Source organism: Polistes canadensis, unplaced genomic scaffold (genome assembly GCF_001313835.1).
Source record: "Polistes canadensis isolate GaletaPanama2010 unplaced genomic scaffold, ASM131383v1 scaffold_91, whole genome shotgun sequence".
NCBI lineage: Eukaryota > Metazoa > Arthropoda > Insecta > Hymenoptera > Vespidae > Polistes > Polistes canadensis.
In genome coordinates this window covers 181,339-205,636 of record NW_014569638.1, presented here as the reverse complement: position 1 = coordinate 205,636, position 24,298 = coordinate 181,339, and the positions used below count along the sequence as shown (strand labels likewise).

The following is a 24,298-nucleotide window of genomic DNA, read 5'->3' as shown; positions in this document are numbered from 1 at the left end:
AGAGAGAGAGAGAGAGAGAGAGAGAGAGAGAGAGAGAGAGAGAGAGAGAGAGTGAGAAGACAAGAATACAATAATGAAATTATCGTAGAATTTAAAAATCAATTATTGTAACATCCAATATATATATATAATTTGTTTCGTTGATAAATAAAAAAAGTACTAATTAATCACAGCACACACGCAAATTACGATGAACATTTATAATTCGTATTGAAAAATAACACTTATGTGCTTTTTGTTTTGTTTTGTTTTGTAAGAAGTCAAAGATCATCGTGCTCGATAAAAACAAAAACGAATATATATAATTATAAATGTTATGCATAATGATTATGTACAAATCGAACTCTTACTTATCATTAATGAAAATGAAACATCGAATTTTTTTGTATTTATATCGATGTTAACGCCATTTCAGGGTTTCCCAAACTGTAATCCACAAACCGGTACCGGTCCGCAAATAAAAAATTAAAAAGAAAAACTTTGCTATGTAAATTATTATCATTATTACAAATTATTTAAATTTATATTGAAATATGCAATTTATTGGTGAATTTAATAAAAGTCTAATTAAAAATAATTAATCTGATTTGTTGTATTAACCTCATTTATCCAAAATTATAATCATCATTTTAAATAATACGGCATATATATGTTATTGACATAAAATTGTGCCGAGTAATAATTTTACAAAACAAATACCGGTCCGCGGTAGAAAAAGTTTAGGAAACGCTGCTATATTGCATTAAAATATATATACATATGCGTACGTATACGCACGTAATACGCGTGAACAAAATTCTTACCATTTGTTATTATTGTATTTGTTTTTTCTTTCTCTTTTTACTTATAAACACTGTGGCTACGAAGTTAAAAAGAAAATAAGGAAAAACAAAAAAAAAAGACAAAAAAAAATACGTAATTTCGTATTGATCGTACATCAATTCCTAAGCTTTACGTAAGCGATAATAACGGAGAGATCGGTTTATTTACATATATAATACATACATCGTCCGAGAAGTCTTATATATTCCATTGATCATTTGACGAATGTCGTAAATGAAATCCCCCCCTCCCAAATAAGACTTTTTCTTCGAAAAGAGAAAAACAAAACTCATAAAAAAATTATTAATTTATATTGATCTACGCGGGCCAAAAGTTTTTCTACTTGTTAAACGATCGTAATCGTTGATTGTTCTTTTCTTCGAATTTTGTACTGATTGGAAAAAAAAGAAGAAAAAAAACGAGTAATCAACGGGTTAAATAACGTATTAACTTTTGGCCCCCTCTCCCTGCTCCTCTCTAAATCTGTATCAATCTTCAAATCTTTCTCTCTCGTTTAAAAAAAAAGAAATAAAACAAAGAAAGAAAGGCAAGAGAACAAAAATATACTGAAAAGCAAAGGAAAAGAGGATTCGACAAATGATCCGAGGTAGAGTTGTGAACGATCGAACGGGAATGTTGTTAACATTGTGTTATCGTTTTATAAAACAATAACGTTTGTGAAAAATAAGATTTAAAAAAAAAAAAACGAAACTAATATCTTCGATTGTCGAAAAAAAGTCATCGCATCGGCTTAATTTCGACAAGAAACACTAAATAAAAATGAATCGATAAATTAAAAAGAATAACGTACGAACAGTTTGATCGTACTTCAGATGAAACTTGACGAACCATTTAGAACAAACTATACTTCTGAAATCAGCTGACGAATTAAAAAAGAAAAAAAAGAAAATAAAAGATAAAAAAAGTAATAATAACAATAAGAAGAAGAAGATGAAGAAACGAAGATACGTTACAGAGACCATCCCTTCCCTACAGGCTTCAGACGAAATATACAAGAGAAAAAGAAAATAACGTTTCTTATTAAATGTAGACGCACCAACAATAGTCGCCCTTAGCCTGGAGTAGGTGGGGTCTTGTGTCAGTGAATATTAAAATTATATTGCTTACGGCTGGACGTAATACGGAGCCATCGGCTAACAGCCAAAGGTTCAGGATGACAGTTCGACCAAGTGATATCACCAAAATTAGGATAAGGCGTTGAGGTAGTAGTTGCCTCGAGTTGAATAGACGTTGAATAATCCTGCCTATGATAATCCTGTTTGTTTCTTTTGTTTGGTGGCCTGGTAGTGCTAGTGGTAGTGGTAGTAGTAAGACCGAGTGGACTGCTACGATTACCACCATGATGGAATCTTTTTCCATTGATAGGACCAGCAGCATTGTTACGTTGTTCCAATTGGTCAACGGGTTCGAAAAGATTCAAGCTAGGCATAGAGGAACCTTGTTGAAGTTGCCGATGATACGAACTCCTTGACAACGGGGAAAGTAGAAGATTATTAGATGAACGTAAGGAGAGAGTTTTCTCATCCTTAAACGCGGCCGAATAGATGCTAGCAATGGAATCAACGTCTGGATCAACGTCGAGAGAATTATCAACCTCCAGAGAGGTTGATATGGTGGTTGAAGTAAGCGGAGGTGTAGTCGGAGTGGTCGTTGCTGCAATAGATGTTGTAACCAGGGTTGTCACAGAATTGGTAATTAGGGTTGATGCTGTGGTTGGTGTTGCTGTTGAATTTGGCGATGGAATGTCGTTCGATACGACTGCCATAGGTGATACTATAATAGAATTTAAAGATGTTGTTGACAAAACCAAGGAAGATGCCGATGAGGTTGTGGTCGCTGGTGGTGGTGCAGCTGATGGTACCGGGGAAGCAGTTGGTATCAAGGTCGCCACCGATGACTCCTCAGTATTTGCTGGCAATGGAGATAGTGATGGCAAAATCACCGATATTGGTGCCATCATCATTGACGAAGCGGAAGAAGAAGGCTGCATTGCTGGTGTCTGCGAACTGCTACTGGATGCACTCGCTTCAACCAAGGATGACTCTAGACTCCGCAGTTCCTCGTTACCGAACTCCTCTTCGAGCTTGGTCTAAAAAAGATAAGCGTTGACGTCTCGAAATAAGAATCGTAGGGCCCAGTAGGAGGATGTGTGGCGTTAAAGTGCCCAAAAGAAACCATGCCTTACAGGTTTAGTGGAGCCATGCGGGGCCAGACACCGATAAAGCAAATCAACAGCCTGTAATAACAAAAACAGAAAACAAGTATCAACCGACACCCTCCTCTAACGTTTTCTTTTTTCTTTTTTTTCTTTCTTTCTTTCTTTTCTCCTCCAACTTTTTCCTGTTTTGTCTCCATACTTCTTGCCTTTCCTTAAGATACTTTTCGACCAAGTATGTTTTGAAGAGAGTGTGAAAGAGAAAAATAAAACAAAAACATCCCTTCTACTGGGCTGTAATAAGAAGAAACAAAAATCTCAAGAGATAAAAATACGTCGGAAATTTCACTAAAAACTTATGGGATCTCCGCAATCCTAAGCTATACAATATATGTATGTATGTATATATATATATGCAATTTAAAATATGAAACGAGACATAGAGACAGATAAATCATCATCTATGGGAAAAAGATCTCCATGTCGTTATCCTACTTTCAGCATTATTACATAATTGCGTCGTGTAACGTAATTTGTAATTCCTAAGATGAACAGAAATGAAAGTTTTAAAGCGTTCTACTAATCGAGACGGCACCAAAATATGAAATATACGTTAATAGCAAAAAAAGCAATGGTTTTAAGAATAATTCATAAAAAGACGATGAAGAAGAAGGAGAGGAAGAAGTAGTAGAAGAAGAAGAAGAAGAAGTAGTAGTAGAAGAAGAAGAAGAAGAAGAAGAAGAATGACCGAACACAGTATCTATATCGGAAAGAATCAAAATTTCCGAATGAAAAACATGCTTGCTAAAAGCCATTTGAGAGTTCAATAAAACTATCATCGCTGATTATCTTGATAAATATAAGGAACTTAAAAATAAAAATAGATCATCCAACAAAAACTTTCATTTCTACAAGAAGAAGAGCATTATTAAGGAAACAAAAAATAACAATGTATTAATATTTATTTGGCCAGTATTTATAATATTTGTAATTAATATTTGAAATAAATTGTCAATGTGCAATTCTGAAATAACTATTATGCTTTTATTATAAATACTGAAGAAAATACTGTCCAAATAAATAAAAGTGTTTAAAATACCATCACAAATAATAGTCACACGACGCGAAGGATTACGAATAATCCATCCCTTTGGACATAGAACAAAAAGAAATAAAATAAAGTGGAAAAAAAATCTGATCTTATATATAAATATAAGATGAGAATCGGATTCGTACCTTTGGCAGTGGATAGGTGTCTGGTAGCGATAATACCGGTGGTGAACTTGGTGCTTCAGAATCAACATTTGAGGTAGAAGTATTAGTTGTCAATGATATTGGATTGACCGATGGTGATGGTAGAGGGACAACTGTGCCACTGACTGATAATTTGCTAGATCTCGTATTACTCGGTACTTCCTTAGCTGCTCTATGTTCCGCGAGTAATTTGTCAAAGGTTTTACTTCGACCAATAACGGTTCGACGTAAAGAAACCGTATGCGCTTTGCACGTGAGTGACCTTGTACATGGTTTCCCTGTTTCTTCGTTCAATACGCCACAGTGTCTATCAGGATCGTATTCTCGATCTTTAAGGAGAGAACGATCCGCTTTCAGCCTTTTTCGTCTGGTTGTTCCACTTGTCCCAGGACTTTTAACTGGACTCGAGGATGTCAAGGAACCACTGCCAGTACTAGTGGTCGCTGTTTGTACTGTTTGTAAAGTTGTTTCTAAAGGTGATCTAGGTGAAGAGGAAACTGGTAACGACGTTGTTGAGGTACTACTAGGTTGCTGTTGTTGTTGCTGCTGTTGTTGCTGCTGTTGTTGCTGTTGTTGTTCCACCGAAGTATTTCGTTTTGCTGATGTATGAATCACTTTGGTACCACTCGAATTTTGTGCTGATGCTGGCTGTGTCTTCTTTAATTTAGTTACTTTGCAATATGGTGTCTTTACTGTAGGTTTTGTTACAGGTACAGAAGGTGGAGGAAAATTAGCTGTACTGCTAGGATGTCGACTCTCTATAAGATAATTCAATCTTTACATTGAATACTCTTAATATAGTAGAGATCATATGTTTTATACAAACATTAATATTTACCCATATGCTGTCTAAGAGCTTGAGGTTTTACTATGGCGTTGCATATCTCACAGACCACTCCATAAAAAGTATCTCTTTCTGGACAGAATCCATACAGATCGATATCTGAAAATATATTATTCTCATTATAAATCATCTTCCATATGCGAAGAATAAAATATATTTACCTTCTGCAGAAAGACGAGTAACTGTACTCGCTGGTCTTGTTTCGGATTCTTCATCACCTGAAACATACAACCCAACGCATTAGTTCAAGTAAATTATTATTCCAAATGCTACATGGAATTCTAATTAATTTTCATTCTTTTTAAAAACAAAATCTAAAAGTGTATACGACATGATTCTAATTCAATAAGAATTTCTAATTGTTTAACGACGAATTATACATTTTCTATTTACATTTCCTACCGTCAATATATAAGTAGATAATATTCTTAACTGAATAAATACTAATGACTCTTTTTCTTCTCTCATAATTCATAAATCTAATATTAGCCTAATTAACAACATAATATAAAAAGTATTTAAGTTGATGATCAAAGAAAGAAAAAATAATTTTAACATCTATTATTTCAAACATCAACATTTACAATCTTACATAATTATGAAACAATAAAAGCATTTTTAAAGAAAAACAATGAACTATAAAGAAATTATGCTTCTTGAAGAACACAATTGCTTTATCATCAATAAACAATGAATAAATAAAAAAGATAATCAACACAAGAAGATATAAAGTCGAGTAGAGATGGCAAAGAAGGGGGAGGAAGGAGGAGGTAATGAGAGGAAGGGGTAGTAGTAGAGGGAGGAGGAGAAGAAGACTCGGAGAAAAAGAAGGCGCTAAAAAGTGAGGTTAGGTCGTCAAATCGAAACCTCCATCGTCGAGATCAGAGGTTCGTTAGAAAGTAAGGAAAAAAAGATATTAATGTATGTAAGAAATAAAATCAAATGAAACTAACTTAAAGGTTTATCCCTTCCGATTCTTTCAATCCAGTTTGACCAGGGTTGGCCGTGAAAAAACGTTGGGCTGTCACTTCCCGACATTCCCAGTGGCGCTCGCGTTGTCAATGAGACACGATGCGTTATTCTCTTTCGAGTATATAGAGCAAAACGAAAACGTTGTTTTTCGGGATGTTCCGCGTTCTCGGATTGTCAGGTACGAAGGGCTTGTCTCAATAATAATCGTTCTTCTTTCTTTCGTTTCACCGTTTTCTTCGTACGCCGGTGAAACGCGTTCATTGGGCACCCTATATACGATCAAACACAATCTATCTTTTTCTCTCTCCCTCTCTCTTTCTCTCTCTCTCTCTTTTTTTCTCTCTATCTTTCTTTCTCCCTTTCTTTTTCTTTCGTGTTTGATCTCTCCCTTCTTCTCTCACAATTCTTGAAAGAAGCTTTAGATCAAGTACACGAACGACATTACGAATGTTCTTCCAACATTTTGTTTACTAAATATATTATATCCTTCTTTACGCTGCCGACGATAGGAGTAGGAACACGTTTCTCTCTCTTTGCATGTGTTACTGTAAATGAGGGCTACAATAAACTAACTAAACGAGTGATTGGTCAACCGCGTTGCAATGTAAAATGGCGCACCGTTGATACTTTAGGCGCGAATTTTACCGACCAATCACGAATGCTCGTTCGATTATATGAATACTTCAAATGTTCTTATTGGCTCCTTCGATCGATAAGTTTAGTCGAATGTATACATTCAAATGAATATTTATTTATTTCTTTTTACTTTTCAATTTTATATTTGTAATTACAAATTATGAATACTTTTATTTTATATTTTAATATCGAAAATGTATGTATTTTAAAATTCCAGTTCTCATTATATTAGGTTGTCCGAAAAGTTCGTATTAATTTTCGATAGGTGGCATAAAGTTTTTTTGTTGAAAAACTTAAAAAGTTCCGGTAGGACAGATTTATTTCGATAAGCGGCAAATAGTTTTTTTGTTGAAAAACCTGAAAAGTTCCGGTAGGACAGAATTATTCAAGTTACCCTTAAAGATGGAGGAAGGTTGTGGAGCAGAATAACACTTACATATAATTTAATAAATAAATATATTAACCAAAACTTAAATGCGTTGCGTTTCAATCTTTCGTCAAAATCGGCACGAATTTTCCGAACAACCAATACTTTTATTATCTCTCAATTCAACTTAATAATCATGAAATCAGATGAAATAATAAAATAAGTTTGATGGTATACGATTCATAAAACTATTCTTAAACTGAGGCCTTAATTATGTTCTAACAGTAAGGAAAATTTCTCTAACCGTAAAAATTTAGTTAATATTATTTTTTTAAAACAATATTTTACGTTTTCGATGAACAATTCTTATTTCCTGTTCTCTTTTGCTTTTGAGATATTTAATTATTTTCCTCAATGAAATCCACTTATATTAAAATAAGGATTATGAGATATGAAAGATAATATGAATAGAATATTAAGATGATCCATGGATCTTCCGATCAAATATGAAAAAAAGTACTTTTTTCGAAAGAAAAAACATTGAAATTTGACTAGCACAAAAATAGAGTATATAAAAATAGGGTATATGTACTCTATAAATACATATAAATATATACGTATAAAACGGTTCACAATTGTTTAAATATAAAATGACTGGTTCTGCGTTTGTTGTTCTTGTTGCGATTGCTGATTTACTTGAGCATAGTTAACTGGATCACCTCGATGAGCTTGAATTTGTTGCCAATTGATAAACCAAAAAGGTTGTTTTTCTTTAGGCCAGGTTTTGATCCTATTAACAAGATCTATATCACCATATGCATCAATCGGTAAATTTATCGGTACTTTGATGGTTGTAGAACTGGCAGAATTTATTGCACTTAAGGAACTTCCACTTTCAGCGTTGATACGATTCCCAATGTCTGAAGTTTGTCCTGGTATTGGTGTTGTTGCTGCTGCTGCTGCCGCTGCTACAGCTGCTTCTGTGTATTGTGGAAAGACTACGGGATAACGGTTACCGCTACCAGCGTACGGTGGTCTTTGGGAATAACCCAAACAAGCCATTACACTCATAAATACTATGTATTTTATCTGAAAAATACAATGTTTCCATTCTTTAACAATATATTTTGAATACATAAATAATAAATGAAAAATAGACTAAATATGCAAATGGTATGAAAATAAATTTGCTATTATTAACATCATTTATTAATAATAAGTTTCAAAAATGAATAATAATAATAATAATGAGAAAAAAAAGAACAATCGTCAATTGTACTTACCATGATTGAGTTAAGAGATTCAGAAAATACGAATAGAATGTCAAGGATAAAAACTTGTTTCTCGAATGAACCTTTCTACTTGCCAGTTAAAAACGGTATGCTGGCATTGGATGATGTTCTCGTATATAAAACTGACACAATCCCCACTCCTGTTTTCTTATTGTGCGTAAGAACGACGCATATGTGGGGAAGTTTACTGTAAGTTCCCGCGATTGATTTGAAAGAAATAAAGAAAGAAGGAGAAAGGATGTAGAAAATACAGGGTGAACTGCGTCATTCAAATTGTTTTAGATTATAATTTTTTTTCAAGATAAAAAGTACTATCTTTCTTTTGCGATAAAGTATATATTCCCATTACACATTTTTAATTAAATCTCCATTGACGTTAGAATTTACATATGATATACAAAACGATTAGTGTTAGACAGATTTTTATAAATCATTTAAAATCGAATAGGTATACTTGAAATTTGTAGTTTGTATTACTATTTTCATGTAGAAGGTAAACAAACGTTACATGGTATAAGTGCAAGAAAGAATGAATTTTTTGTTCATAAGGAAAACCACTAATTTTATTAACGTTTACATGCGCATTTCTATGAAAATATATAAAAATAAGATTTAAAAAAGCTTTCGAAGTAATTAAAGAACGAATGTGAGGAATGAAGGAAAAACCAAAGTTAAAAAAAACGGAAGGTCCTTGAAAAAATATTAAAAAAAAAAATCACAAAGATCGATCAATTGTCTAGTGTAAACAAATATTTCCTTTGCTTCACGTTGAAGATGTTACGTCCACATTTAATTATAAATCCTTGATTTTTATTGTGCGGTTTATAGCTGACGCATCGTTTTTACATCTGCGTTAAATATGCAAAATGTTATAGAAAGACAAAAGTTGTGGTTTCCCATTGAGAAATGTTGCGCAATAAAAAATTCTTACTATTTCTAAAATGAATATTGTTATTTTTTTCTATACTTCTAATTTTTAAATTAATATTTTCGTTTAAATATATATTTCGAAAAAAACAAGAAAAAGAAAGAAAAATCTCTCAATTTCGACTTTACTCTGAATACATATTTCAAAGTATATTACGCAATTACGAATAAAGAAATAATAATAATAATAATAATAATGAGGAACTTAACATATATACCGACTTACGATCTTTCAATAATATTTTTAAGATGATAAGACCGAATGCATTTTCTTATCATCATAAATATGCACTTTCATATATGCAAATCGAACGAGTTCAATTAGGAAAAAAATACATAAATATGTACAGTTACAGACTATAAACAAAGATGAGATGTAAGAAACGTCTTCGTTTTCCAATTATCACCGAACGGTACAAACAAACTGGTTTTATTCTTGCGTATAATAAAAACGAAATAGGAAGAATAAAAAAAGAATAAGTCATGCGATTTCTCTCAGAACAAATATCACAGACTTTTATTCGAGATTTGGTTGATACAAAATTAGGACGCTTTCGAAGATGATATTTTTATACTAGTTCTATTTTAAACTTTTATTTTCTTCTAACCCTAAAATATATTGGCTCATTTAATATTTTATTATTCTTTTCATTCATACTCCTACACATTCTTTAATGATAAGAAAAACGTAACGATTGCTTTTAAACATCTGCTCATTCGTATACAGGAACGGAAATACCAGAAGATTAACGATGCGAAAGAAAAAAGAAGAAGAAAATGAAAAGACATCTCTCGGATAGGATGATAATTCTTTCGTTTAAGGCTCGTCGACTCACAGAATTTATAGAATTCGTAGTAAAAAAATATATCCTAACGTAACAAAGAAAATAAGAATATTATGTCACGGTTGAGTTATTGTTTACTCAATCATGTGTAACATACTTGCATACTCTATGTGTTGATAATAAAAACCATAAATCACGATAATTAAAATTTTGCAAAGCTAATTTGTACCATGGGTTTTTCCCAATGACTTATAGAACTATGTTTTATCTGTATATAGACATATTCATATACAGAGTGTCCCACGTAACACTTTTCAAAATTTTTCAAGGTCTTGCGATAACCTGACAAAAAAGTATTTTAAACAAAAGTTGATCAGTTTTTGATTGGCTATACATTGCAATAAAAAAAAAGTTCGGAAAAATTTTCTTTTTAATTTTTTTTTAAGGCTACCTTCATTTTTTCAAATGGCACTCTGTATTTTTGACTTTACAATATTATAACCCGTATTAATACGAATTTAATGACATAGTATACCATGATCTTTAGATAACCTTGATAGCAAAGAAATGAAAATTTCAACAAAAAATGACAATCTGCTTCAATGGGCGATAATAACTTATATTTATTATTAAAACTCGAAATTACATTCAATTTAGGCCAATTCAATGTATAGCCAATCAAGAACTGATCATCTTTTGTTGAAAATACTTTTTTGTCAGGTTATCGTAAGTACTTGAAAAATCGTGAAAAGTGTTACGCGTGACACCCTGCATATATACAATATATGCATGTACAATTTATTTTATGGGTTAAAGATCTCAGATTATTCTTCTAATTAAAATGATGAAACTTATTTCTTTCTTTTTTTATTTCTATTATTTTTTCTTAGAAAAAGATATAGCAAATAAAAAAATAGACGGATTCATGGGTGAGACTTCTATATCGATGTTTGTTAGATTGATAAAGAACAAATAAAAAAGAAATTAATTTTAAATTGACTTAGAAAAACAAAGTAAATCTTCTACGCATTTAACAAACTTTTTGCATTGTTTAATAAATTATTGTTGGATAAATTGAATATAAACAAAATTAACGAGGCAAAGGAATAAAAAAGAGAATAAAAGTACGATTTAAAATACAAAAAACGTGACTTATAATGAGGATAGAAAATTTCTTAGTATAAAAGGAAAATTACTTTATGGATAACTTGTCAAAATAATAAACGATTAAAAAGTCATCAATGTACAATATTAATGAGCTTCTGAAATCGAGCAAGTGAACGAGAAAAATAGTCATCTTTTTATATTTTCTTTTTCCATGAGATGACTACACTACTTAATTTATGATATCAAAAATAAAAATAAAAAATAAATAAATAAGCAGTGTATACGAGAGCTGTAATAGGCAAGGGATTAAACAAACCAACAAAGTAATTATTTTGTATAACGGGTTGCATGTTGCAAGGCGTACGAGACCTCGTGTAAAAGGGTTGCATATTTTAAGGAGTTCAAAAGCATCATGAAAAGGCTTGCAATCTCAAGGAGTTTAAAAACTTGTACAACGGGTTGCATACTTGAAGGCGTGGGTATATTTCTCGCAATCATATCTATCTCCAAGATTTACAAAATTGTAAAACATTTCAAATAGTAATAAACCAAACGATTTCATTATAAAGTTATGACAGATATATTTTAGACGAAATCCCATGATATTCAAGGTTCTATGAGATTTACTATTGAACGAGGAACAATTGCAACAAGGTGCCACTTGCAACAGTAAACTGTTGACATAATTTTCCGTTTAATGTAGTAGGAGGTAATTGGTTATAATACTTGAACGTAGTGTGCATAGAATATTTGAGTCAAGGTCACTACGATTATTTCGCTGGATCGCGCCTTCGGTCAAGTGTACTCGATGATCTATGAGAGAAAAAGAGTGAGAGAGAGAAACACGTAATAGATCTTACTACGTCGTGTCGATTCGAATCCAATCTTCGAAACACGTGCAATCTTTTACTTGTTTTTTTCTTCATTCATTGGAACGCGCGATTAATCGGATGTATAATAATTCTTGAATTATCCTCTTAAAATAATACAATAAATATCTAAGATTGAAAAATGTCATAAGAAGGGTATGTAGAAAACATTAAAAAATAATATAAAATATAATAAAAAAGGAAAATATCCTATTTTTTCTTATTAATAAATAATAATGAAAATGATTAAAAATGAGATATGCAGATATTATTACGTTAGTATTATAATAAAAGAATATAATGAAAGAGAAAAACGTAGGTATTTTATTTAAAAGATATTACCGATGAATTAGATTCGATTAAATTATAGCATAACGTGAAGTCAGTTATAACATTTACCGAGGATATAAAAGGAACATGTTGGAGCAATGGGGAAGTTATTTAGACAAGAACCTACCTCCAACATCGTCATGAACTTCATTCTGATACCGTATCTTCTAGGTCGGTAAGGTCTTTTAATTAATTTGTTTATCTAAAACATATGTAGTACAGCAATTTATTTGAAAATGGATAGAGAAATATTGAAACATAATAATGAAGTAAATAAAAGTTAAGTGGAACCTCGGTTTGCGAGCATAATTCGTTACAGAAATAAGCTCATAATCTAAAGTATTCGTATATTAAAGTATCAAAATAAATTTCATCATAAGATAAATAGAATGGAAAAGAGAATAATTCAATCCACAATTATTAATTGATATAAAAATGATATAAAATACAAAATACTATGTAACAATTATATAAGTTAATCCTTGTCGTTTGTTAAACGTATTTGTACTGTTATGTTGCAAGATATTGTTAGTTCATAGAATCACAATTTTTTACTCATCTTGGGGAATACTCGTGAACCAAATTATTTGCAATTCAAGGTTTGACTATACAGTGGAATTTTAGTTTGTGAGCATAATTCATTACAAAATAAACTTGTAATCCCAAACACTTATCTATCAAAGTATCAAAGTGAATTTTGTCAAAAGATATATATATATATATATAATAGAAAATCGGATTATTTGTTCCACTATTATTTATTAATATAAAAATGATAAAAAATACAAAATACTAAGTAACAAATAAACAAGTTAATCCTTGTCATTTGTCAAACGTATTCAAAATCCAAATTTTGTATTCGTCTTGGGGATATTCGTGAACCAAATTACTTGCAATTCAAGGTTTAACTGTATTTAGATAATATTGAAAATATTTGCAGCAACGAATTTGATAAGTAACGACGATGCTTGGAACAACGGGCCGGAATATTCGTTCTCCGTACACTTGAGCATAATTTCGGATCTGGAGAAAGATAAAGGTCGTTACTTGGGTAAAGCATTGCTCGTTAATCTAAAATGTCGGCCGAGAGAACCGGATGATTTGTTTTGTCATTTTGAAGATGCCAAGATTGGTAAATTTTGGTCGAAAAAATTTGATCGCGAGGGTGCATTACCAGCGAGGAACATAAGTTACGAGCCATTCAAGTTCAGTGGGAAAAATTTTGAAATACTATTCGATCAAAATGGAATAAATGCATACGTATTAGAAAATGATGACAAACTTATGAATCAGGTACTAATCGATATGTTTCGAACGATCATTAATCAACTTAACATCGGGACGAATTTAGATGGGAGAAAGAATAACTTTCAAGATGAGCAACATTTTTCTATGGGCAAGTGTCCAGCTGATTACAAAATCCTTCGATCAAAGGCCAACAATCATTGTGAGAAAAAACGATTTGATTTAGTACCCTTAATCGATTTAATATTGAATAAAGACGAAGTTATACGAATTAATAGACAAATCGTTCTCGATAAATGCGTTCCATCTGATATGTATTATTTCATTGGAAATGATATTCACAATTCGATTTTTGAAAACACTACGTATCGTTTGGTAAAATATTATTACTATTAAATTATAAATGATAATTAGTTAAATATAATTGTAAATTGAAATCTTTGAATATATTTTTCAGATATCATCTGAGAGTAATATAAGATTTTCAAAAAATTGTTTTACCTCCGAGACGTTAAATATCGTTGATATATACGATCAGGATCGAAAGAAAATCGGTAATGTTCTCGATCATTTATATATATCACTGGATTCCATTCATCCGGCCCAAGGTAGTTTAAAAGGCTTACGCAATCCAATGTCCATTGATGTCATCGTTAAAACCCGATCAAACTATAATACAACATTAATTAATCTTCCTTAAAAATATAAATATATATAATAATATATAATTTATAAAAAGAAAATTAAATAAATATACCAAGTACAATACCTACCATCGAATTGTTACAAAAATAAATTAAAAACAAACAAAAATGGTAAACGATAATAAAGCGTTGCGATTGAAATGTTAATTAACCAAATTTTATGTTACTTCAAGTGTACAGAACTTGATATTGCAATAATATGATTGTATTAACTACACATTAAAGTCAAGGTTACGTATTCAAGCAAAAAGGTTTGAGATTAAATCCAGCTACTATGATTTATTGATTTAATCAAGTTAAACTTCGAAAGCACTTACATTAAAAATCGAAACGCGAGAGAAAGTGTGAAAGAAATTTTTCAATTTAGATACCAGAAATGATTCCTAATGGATAGGAAAGAAAATAAAATGATTAATTAAGTGGGGAGAAAAAAGAAAGATGATAATTTGCAACGATTAGATAATAGATTATTGTAATTGATATAGTTGCGTGTGAGTTAGTTTGAAGAAATTTCAACGACATTTTGTTAAATGATAAAATTGTCGATGATTATACAGGGTGATTCACTGACTCTTGCCACCAAGATAGCTCCGAAAGTATGATAGTAGCAAAAAAGTTTATAAAACAAAAGTTGCATGAAGAATTCGGGAGTATAATATCAGGTCAGTCTTTTTTTTGCTAGGTTTAGTCGCTTCCGAGATTTATGAGTCAAGTTTGTTTTTTTAAATGGAATACTATGTTTTGATACTTATTTTCTGATAACGGCTGTCGTGGCGAATCCGACGATGTGCAATATTAAATATAGTAAATATTTATTAAATACGGTGTATTTATCAAACCTGATTATGTCTGACTGTTCCGTTCTTGGTTGGACACCTAAAGGATGACGCAACCCTGACGCACCTACGACGCAGGCACGATGCGGATGGTTCGCCAGATTTTACCTTTATTGACCTTCAAATACCTTAATGTTGAACATCGTTGGATTCGCAATGACAGCCGCTATCAGAAAATAAGTACAAAATATAGCATTCTACTTAAAAAAACTAACTTGACCCTTAAATTTCGGAAACGACTAAATCTAACAAAAAAAAACTTACGTCATATTATACTCCCGAATTTTTCATGCAACTTTTGTTTTATAAACTTTTCTGCTACTATCATACTTTCGGAGCTATCTTGGTGGCAAGAGTTAGCGAATCACCCTGTATATTGTCAGCTTAACTTCCTGGAGAGAGAAATAGAGAAAAAGAGTGAGAGAGAGAGAAAGAGAGAGAAGGTATAACGTTAATTAAATGACGGCGCGTTAAGGGGTCAACAGATTGCCGGTAATAGATATAAGAGAGGCGAACAAGAGGAGATTAAATGCAGTCGTATTTTGTACGTCATCATGATCACCTTGTTGCTATTACCCTTTTTTTTACGTAAGTTTTAAACGCAATTTTAACACTAAACGTACTACGACCGGATTTCAATGACCGTTTGTACAATTATAATATTAACCAATCAAATTCTTTTGCAAGTTATAGTATTATTTGGTGAGTCAATAAATCTTATTGCATAAATGATTCAATATTTTTTGTTATACGTAAATCGTAAAATATATGCCTTTCAAAAACGTGTCATTAGATCTGCTGTGATAGAAATAGATATACATAAATAATCGGTACGTTTAGTGTTAACAACGTCTATAATTATTACCAAATATATCATATTACATGAATTCTTTTTCAAAAAGTGAGCCGAATTTCGGTGGACATTGATTCCCTCCTTCATGGTCCGGAATACACTTACCGAGTTGAAATAAACACCATAAATAATGATGGACTTGGTGGTGAAATGACAAAAGCATTCGACGTGGTCAATACTTTAAAATGTCGTCCCAAAGTACCGGACACGTTGAATTGTCGTTTCGAAGCAGCCAATATACGAATGTACAAGGAAGGCTTGTTCGAATTGGCACGATTATCTGTCGAAGATTTGGGAACGAATGATGAGACATTCGAGATTAAATTCGACAAACATGGGATTAGCCATTTGGTCGTAACCAAGGATATGGAACCCTGGACTATCGATATGATTAGATTGATAGTTAATCAATTAAACATTGGTATTAATATTAGAAATAAACCTGATGGCAAATTTACGGGTATAGAGAAATCGTATTTCGGGGAATGTAAAACAATGGTCGTGCTTGATCATCGTTTATCAGAAGATCGATGGAAGGACGACAAATTCGAAATAATACCGATGAACAATGGGATTAGAAAATTATCCGGTGAAGTTGTCAGCATAGAAAAAATACGATATTTCGATAATAACGACGAATAGAAAGTATACTTTTTTGGTAGCTTATCTGCTTATTCGACGTTACCTGCTGACGTCACTACGACTATAGTAAGCGATCGAATTTATATATTTGATCTTTTTTTTCGTTTTGCTTTTATTGGAGAAGGGAGGGGTCATTAAGGGGGGCCCCCTTAATGAAATGATCCGATCACCGTAATCGAACGTTTTATACTTGATAGATTAATATTTATTTGATCGGTATATTGAAATACTATTTGTTGTTTTAGAAATCATCCCACAGCAATATCATCATATCAGACTCGAACTTTACTTCCTATACGACCAATGAAATCGTCATCAGTAATAAGGACAAAAGTAGAAATTTTACCCTCAACGAGAAGATAAAATTGAGTTTGGAAGTAGTGTCGACAACGAAAAGTGAATTACCTTTTATCCCCGATGCTACATGGGTCAGCTTTATGATTCAAGATGATTGGTATAAGGACGAAGAAAGATACTTTCGTATGAAAAATTCTATCTTTTCTTTTTAAGATATAATATTACCTATTAAAGAAATAATTAAATACTTGCTGATAATATATTTATTTGATTCATCGTTATAAACAAAAACAAAAAAAAAAGGAAACAAAGCATGTGCGTGGCCTTGACGTTCGATGAAAATGAAACTCGTATTATCACGTGGAAAATAATCAATTGATTCATTTATATAGCGAGTGTCCCTTAAAATCGTACACGGTTATGCTTATTAGATTTTTTGCTTCAGAACTATTGATATAATGTGTTTAGGAATATGAAGAAACAATTTAGAAATAAATATATTGTATTTAAATATTTAATGAGTTTAACTGGAAAGCTTTATTTATAGCAAATGAATTAAACAAATACGAAAATAATGTATGGAAAACGTTCGTCACTAAAAATCTGTGACTGTGTTAGTATAACAGGATTTTTTTATCTAATATACCTGGATTTTTCATGTTTAAAAATTGATAATCCTTTGTTTTTACCGTTATTTAAATGTTTTTTAATATCAGAATTAATTGAATACCCATTAAAGTAAGAATATCAAGAAAACAAAAAATACAAAGTAAATTTGTTTAAAAATTAAATATACTTCAAGTATTTACATATATTTCGATCTGATATTTTATTAGAAGCAAATTTTTAACTCAAATTCATTACTGGTCAGGAACGTTAAAAGAAATACATTTGAGTTTAAACAATTGAAAATATTATTGGAGTACAGTACTATGTTCGATTTACCTTAATTAATTGTTAATTAATCGAAAGAAATGTATATTGTATATCTAAAAGTACAGAGTATAAACTAGACGTATCGTTCTTTTCGAAATCCACCGTAAGACTGACTCATTGTCCTCTATGAAAGTTTTTTTATTGATTGTTGTTTATATATATGACTTTCAGAAGAATAAATTCTATTTATTACAAATATGATTTTCATTATGCATATGTAATCTACGGAAAGTTATTTAACAACGATCAATAAAAGAATTTTAATTGACTTTCATAGAGGACAAAGAGCGAGTTTAACATTGCATTTCGAAAAGGACTGTGTTTTTAGACTACAATATAAATTTCCTTGGATTAATTAACAATTATTTAAAATATTTCGGACACTCTCAAGATATATAACATTCCCACTCATCTGTCCACGAATAAACACATTTCGCAATTACTATCGATCGACGTATCTCATGCACACACACTCTTTTCATGTCGTTTCATAAAATTGTATCATTTCCGTCGTCTAAGAAGTTTCACTTCAAAAAAAAAATACAATGGAACCTTAGTTTCCGAGCATAATTCGTTAAAGAAATGTTTTCGTAATCCAAAGCACTCGTATATACATGTATCAAAATGAAAAAGAAATATATAATGGAAAATCAAATAATTTGTTAATTAATATAAAAATAATAAAAAATAGAGAAAATACGAAGTAACAATTAAACAAGTTAATCCTTGTCGTTTACTAAACGTATTCGTACTGCTCGTATTGCAAGACATTGCTCGTTAATCAAATCAAAATATTTTCCTCATCATACGGAACACTCGTAAATCAAATTACTCGCAATCCAAGATTTAACTGTAAATGAAATAAATGAACAATCTTCTTGGCTATTGAATAATCGTTTAAATCACTTCGCATACCGATTTAGAAATATTTTAATCTTTAAATCCGATCTATGAAACATGCGATCGAATTTTCTCGTTTTAGAATACTTAGGAATTCATTAGAATTTTCAGTGAATCGAGTCGGAAAGTAATACACGCTATTACGCCTCTGATCAATATGCCAGACGTTAAGGAACCAGGATCATCATCTATACGGAAAACGCTACTTAATGAAATGGTTTTCAAGGAGAAGGTTCAAAGAATTGGCTTATCTGTCTTATAAAAAGGAAACGAATGAGAAGATGTTTAAGTTAGTCGAATGATAACAGTGAACATGTTAGTAACCATCTTACCATTTCTTTTAGGTATGTACATACGTGTATTTTTCATATACAATCTTTCTTTAATTTACAAGGTAGTTCTTATACATTATATTAATTTATGCGATCAGAAAATATATTTTCTGAAAAGTTTTCAAAATAACAAGTGTTTACAGTAAATTATTTAGTTATGTTGAAACGCGTTAATGGTGTATGAAATAAGAATAAAAAGTGCATTACGTTGTGCTAGTCATTATATGTATATTTGCATACTTTAGTTTTCTGATTAGTTTTTTCGTCAAACTATTTCAAATAAATATAGACTTTGTACTTTAAATTCACCCTTTCAGATGATTAGATTCATAGATTAGATTCATAGATTAGATTCATAGATTAGATTCATAGTGTAAGAGAATTCGGAATATACAAGATTTTAGATCATCCATTTAAGCCAACTTAATAGGGTTGACCAATAAATAATGTCGTAATTTTATTAATATACATATACAGACAATTAATTAAAATTATATATTGGTCATTTTGTTCTGTAACTTTTTGCCATTTCATAAATAGCTTTATAATGCCATCTATCTAAAATTTGTTATCTTTTTTTTGCAAAATATTCAGAAATATGTATCTCCCAGGCCTCTATTTTTTTCGAAATAAATAAAAATCTGATAGTGCTAAATGAGACGAATATGCAAAATTGCTTTAAAGAAAGAAGAAAAAAGTACAAAAATACATCTTCTAGCTGCTCATCTTCAAATTCAAATAAGTACTACAAAATTTGATGAAAAACTATGTAGTCTTTTTATTATTAAATTGCACCTTAAAATCTCAGCTTTCAGACTATGCATGCGTTCTATAGATTACAGAAACATGTTTTAAATCTGTTTTATAAACAGTATAAACGATCACTTATAATTAGGGACAAAAATCCGACGTTATTTATTAAGCAACCTAATAGAATAAAAAATACCCTAATCATCTATTTCCAGCTACTCAATTGACTCCAGAACACCCTCGAGAAAAATACAAATGGCAATATGGTGGAGAAATGACTTTCGACGTGTTAATAAATCTTTCTCGATCCGATATCGATCGAGGAAGACGTATTTACTGTTCCACTGTCTCCAACGAGCTCAAATGTCGAGTGAAAGATGCCGAAACACTTAGCTGCTATTTCCTAACCCCTATTATAACATTTTCAACGATTAACGATAGCTCGACGACGTGTGAATGGTCGAGAAATTTTGTACCATTAAATGATCATTTCTTTTTCGATCAAGATCCGTTCGAAATCAGATTCAATTCTCGTGGCATTGAGAATCTAGTAGTAAAAAGAACTATTACAAGATGGAAATTGGATGTAACGAAAGCTGTTGTAAGTCAATTACACGTTGGCTTTGAACTGAAAGAAGGACAATCTTCGTTTCAAACAACCGAAAATTCAAACCTTGGTCATTGCGAAGTAGATTCGAGGGTTCTTGTCTCTGGTGGATATTATGAAAACGAAAGATACGCTCATGCCAATTTTCAATTGGCTTTGTTAGATTCTAATGAATTACGTTACAGAGATATACTTAATCAAGGTGGTCAAATAATTATTGAAAAGATCAGGCATTCTAAAAAGTGTCCAAGAAGGCCTATTTATTTTTTTGGAATTCCTATAAGTCATAGGGATGACAGGGAGAGAGGAACTTTCATGGATATGGTAAAATCAATTTCTTGATTAGTAAGGATGTTTATGCAAATGCATATTTTATAGTATTTAGGATAGATTTTAAATCAATCTAATGAAATAAGAGAAGAGTTTGAGAAAAGAATTAATTTGATAAATGCATACTTTTATTCGGCTAGTAAACTATTCGGTTCGCGGGTGTTATTTAGGCGTCTACAAATTAGTGTTTATAGAACGATTATCTTACCGGTAGTCCTTTATGTCAACTTACGTTACAAGACGTGACAAGATTTAGATTATTTAGGCTATAAACATCCGCACTCTAATTGATTACGATTACATAAATCGTGTTTTTTTTTATTAGGTGTCTTCGACTACTAGAATGATCATATCCAAAAGAGGATTTTCATCGGAAACTGTTTCCGAAGGTCTACCAATCATAATGAGCGGATTAAGGAATGGACCGTCTCGTCAAAAAATTTCTGTAATTTTAAAAAATGTTGATCCTGCTAGAAACGTTCCTCCAACGATTTCGCATCCAGCTTCTACTAGTATTCATACTTATTCTAGTTTCGATCATTATACTAGACGAATGTTACGTAGAAGTATTAGATTCGAAAAATTTCTTTAAACTCTATCAAAAATGTAACAATACTAATTATTCAAAATTAAATATGCATGTAAAGCTTGAATCCATTGCTCTTGAAAAAGTAACTTTTCCAGCTTCCATAATTAATCGTATAATGCAACGAGTTAGCTTTTCCAGTTTGCCTATTAAACTTTGATTAAAATATACATATATTACATTGAAGTGTTTGTGAAAATAATTGTGTTATCAAAAATATTAAATGAATATTTCTTTTTTCTTTAATCGGTCCGCAGAAAAAAAATACTCAGATCCTGAGGAAAAATTGAAAAAAAAAAAAAATAAAAAAAAAAAAAGAGAAACTGCTACTAACTTAAATTATTATCATTATTAACAATTATTTACATTTATATTGAAATGTGCAATTTATTGAGTTTAATAAAGTCTATTTAAAATAAATAACCTGATATTTTATTAACTCATTTATTAAATTAAATATTATAATAAATCTATTTTTTAACCAAAAAAAATTAATATCAACACTTCGAATAATATAATATATGTTTTCGAGAAAAAAGTGGGGCGAATAAAAATTTTCTAAAAAATACCGGTTCGCGAACGAGAAAGTTTGGGAAACGCTGTTGTACACACTATAGGAATATTGAACGAATATTCGCATGAATGGAGAAGAAGAAGCCCGAATGGATCAGCTGATCGCGCGTAAGTAGTACGCGTAATAGTACTCGAGAAATCATAGTAGAGGGCAGGTCATTCTTGCGTAGCCAATATCGATCGAGCGCGGGAAATGTTTTCTATAACTTTTTTCTTTTAATTTTTCTATACTTTTCCAAGACCATACACTTAACATTACGAGTCTTTATTTTTTTTTTTCATTTTTAATTAAACAAAATAAAACTTATTTATTTTATCTATTTTTTTTAGATGGAGGGTAGAGGGAAAGCTTCGATTGTAATGAATATCTCGGGCTGTTTTTGATATTATTGTTAGGGAAAACTGAAGTTTTAAAATGTGATCCCATTTGATAATACAAACACTGACAATGGGGTTGAACTGAAGTTTTCTTTGAGAGTTAACGATTTAAACTTTTAGAACTAAACAGTAAACAAATCAAAGGCAGATCAAAAGAGTCCTTTCCCCTTTCACTATTTCAACTTATAATGTCAAACGCATTGGTACTTTGAACTTTGACATGGATCGGCTTGAAATCTTTATTGCCCATTAATGTTCATTAGTACTATGCGGTGGTGTGACGAACATATGAGGAGGAAAGCGGGGGGGTATATATGATCCATTTCTTAACGAATTTTATGGTATGTTTAGAATCATTATCCTGTTGAAAGTAAAAGTCCTCGTATATATCTAATTTTTCTTGCACTTTCCTTTAAATTTTGTTGTAAAATGTTCAAATATTTATATTTATCCATTGTTCCTTCTATAAATACCAAATTCTTCTTGATGCCTCCTGCTGTCATACACCCCCAGATCATAACTTATTGTGAATCACCCCTATGTTTCATTATAATACGCTATATGAGTACACAAATACGACAATACGTGTAGATGTACGTGATTTGATTGAGTCAATTGAATTTTACATCTTTATTAACATCCAAATAAAAAGGTCATCGTCGAAACAAATCGCAGAAAATGTTAATGGTGAGCAAAAATTAATATCACCAAATTAAAGATCATAATAACAGAGGAACTATAATAAAGAGTCACTAAAAATAAGTATAATTTAAGGGTAATATAAAAGAATGAGGCGAAAATGACCTCGTAAGTTGATTGATGATTGCGCAACCAGTCAAAACGGAAATGAACTTTAATGGGATAAAAAGCTATAGTAACATGGTAGGGCAGAAATGCAGATTGTGCATTACACTCTACACGGAGACTTTGAACAAGAAGGGAACCCATATTTCTTCCTCACCTTTTTCTTCTATCATGGATTTCGTGCTTATATCGTATTTTTTAGGTTAGTAGTATTTCTCTTTCTACCTCTCCCCCCATCCCCCTTCGACTCCCTCACTCTATCCATGACCTACGTCTCGATCTAACGAGACCCTAATTCCTTCAAATAATGACTGTTCTTTTATTAGTCGGTGCAATACTGACCAATTATATTTATTAGGTGTAGCAATTAATTGGGTACCGTTTTAATTATATTAGTTATATTTATTTATAAAATTAATCGTACATCTCTGTTATTCTTCGAAAAAATAGCCCTTATTATTTTATTGATAACTTTGATCCGTCTGTCAGGCAACTGTTGAATTCGTTGACGAAATAAAGATGACGATTTGGATGGAATGAATTTAATATCAAAGCTCCGAATTAATTGCTACAGCTAATATTATAAATGGTGATAAGAAATATGTAAAAATAGTGATTCAACGATCTTTTGTTAAACTCTTATTCTGTTTTAATTATTTTCAATTAAACAGGTCAAAACTTAAAGTAACGTAGTTCATTGTTAAAATAAAACCTAAAATGAAGTTTAAATAAGTACTCGGATGGTAAGAGATGGATATGTCTTCTTAAAACGATACAAATGATGACGAATCAAGTGTTATGACGTCGGTAGTGATAATCCTAACTCTTAATAAGAATCTAACCGGTCGTATATAAAAGCAGATTCTGGAGCAAGAAGAACATCAAATGTCTGTTGTCCATCCTTGCTAAGAGATGAACTTGACGATAATCCCATTCTTCTTAGGTTAGTAAAATTAATTTTTAGCAAATTAGATCATTGTAATCTTCATAGCATGATAAATCATTAATAATTATATACATGTAGCATTTTTAAATATATTTAATTAACCAACCCATGGAGAGATAAATATATTTTTAATAATATATAAATTATGTATTTTTAAATATATATTATTAATTATATAAAAAAAAATATATTAAAATA

The 24,298-nt window shown here is 31.1% G+C and overlaps 6 protein-coding genes and 1 long non-coding RNA gene across 8 annotated transcripts in view; 5 read left to right on the top strand and 2 right to left on the bottom strand.

Annotated features, from left to right (window-relative positions):
* Positions 1 to 144: 144 nt before the first annotated feature.
* LOC106787087 (ataxin-7-like protein 1) lies at positions 145 to 6,146 on the bottom strand. Of its 2 annotated transcripts, XM_014749138.1 has the most exons (6): positions 6,050 to 6,146; positions 5,258 to 5,314; positions 5,091 to 5,195; positions 4,235 to 5,010; positions 3,029 to 3,079; positions 145 to 2,932 (listed from the first exon to the last, which is right to left on the bottom strand). In XM_014749138.1, exons 1-6 carry the CDS (start codon positions 6,132 to 6,134, stop codon positions 1,922 to 1,924), a joined length of 2,085 nt encoding a protein of 694 aa, XP_014604624.1. In that variant the 5' UTR covers positions 6,135 to 6,146; the 3' UTR covers positions 145 to 1,921. The 2 variants fall into 2 exon arrangements, with proteins under 2 accessions (XP_014604624.1, XP_014604625.1); XM_014749139.1 differs by lacking the exon at positions 3,029 to 3,079.
* Positions 5,910 to 7,401, top strand: LOC106787089. The gene is made up of 2 exons (XR_001381739.1): positions 5,910 to 5,995; positions 6,085 to 7,401. It is a non-coding gene; the product is annotated as an uncharacterized LOC106787089 (long non-coding RNA).
* LOC106787088 lies at positions 7,144 to 8,478 on the bottom strand. The gene is made up of 2 exons (XM_014749140.1): positions 8,355 to 8,478; positions 7,144 to 8,160 (listed from the first exon to the last, which is right to left on the bottom strand). The coding sequence occupies exons 1-2, from the start codon at positions 8,355 to 8,357 to the stop codon at positions 7,711 to 7,713; spliced, it is 453 nt and encodes a 150-aa protein (XP_014604626.1). The 5' UTR covers positions 8,358 to 8,478; the 3' UTR covers positions 7,144 to 7,710.
* A 3,966-nt stretch (positions 8,479 to 12,444) lies between these two features.
* LOC106787067 lies at positions 12,445 to 14,580 on the top strand. The gene is made up of 3 exons (XM_014749094.1): positions 12,445 to 12,552; positions 13,322 to 14,001; positions 14,084 to 14,580. The coding sequence occupies exons 1-3, from the start codon at positions 12,480 to 12,482 to the stop codon at positions 14,324 to 14,326; spliced, it is 996 nt and encodes a 331-aa protein (XP_014604580.1). The 5' UTR covers positions 12,445 to 12,479; the 3' UTR covers positions 14,327 to 14,580.
* Positions 14,581 to 15,643: 1,063 nt separating this feature from the next.
* On the top strand, positions 15,644 to 17,218 carry LOC106787068 (vitellogenin-1-like). Its single transcript, XM_014749095.1, has 3 exons — positions 15,644 to 15,754; positions 16,069 to 16,727; positions 16,907 to 17,218. The coding sequence occupies exons 1-2, from the start codon at positions 15,721 to 15,723 to the stop codon at positions 16,659 to 16,661; spliced, it is 627 nt and encodes a 208-aa protein (XP_014604581.1). The 5' UTR covers positions 15,644 to 15,720; the 3' UTR covers positions 16,662 to 16,727; positions 16,907 to 17,218.
* A 670-nt stretch (positions 17,219 to 17,888) lies between these two features.
* On the top strand, positions 17,889 to 21,687 carry LOC106787066. The gene is made up of 3 exons (XM_014749093.1): positions 17,889 to 19,138; positions 20,092 to 20,807; positions 21,139 to 21,687. Exons 1-3 carry the CDS (start codon positions 19,093 to 19,095, stop codon positions 21,403 to 21,405), a joined length of 1,029 nt encoding a protein of 342 aa, XP_014604579.1. The 5' UTR covers positions 17,889 to 19,092; the 3' UTR covers positions 21,406 to 21,687.
* Positions 21,688 to 23,249: 1,562 nt separating this feature from the next.
* Positions 23,250 to 24,298, top strand: part of LOC106787074 — a 2,732-nt gene continuing 1,683 nt past the window's right edge. Inside the window, exons 1-2 of the mRNA XM_014749112.1 lie at positions 23,250 to 23,356; positions 23,826 to 24,097. Of these exons, the coding sequence (XP_014604598.1) occupies positions 24,067 to 24,097 (31 nt within the window). The 5' untranslated portion in view covers positions 23,250 to 23,356; positions 23,826 to 24,066. The remainder of the gene's footprint in view (positions 23,357 to 23,825; positions 24,098 to 24,298) is intronic.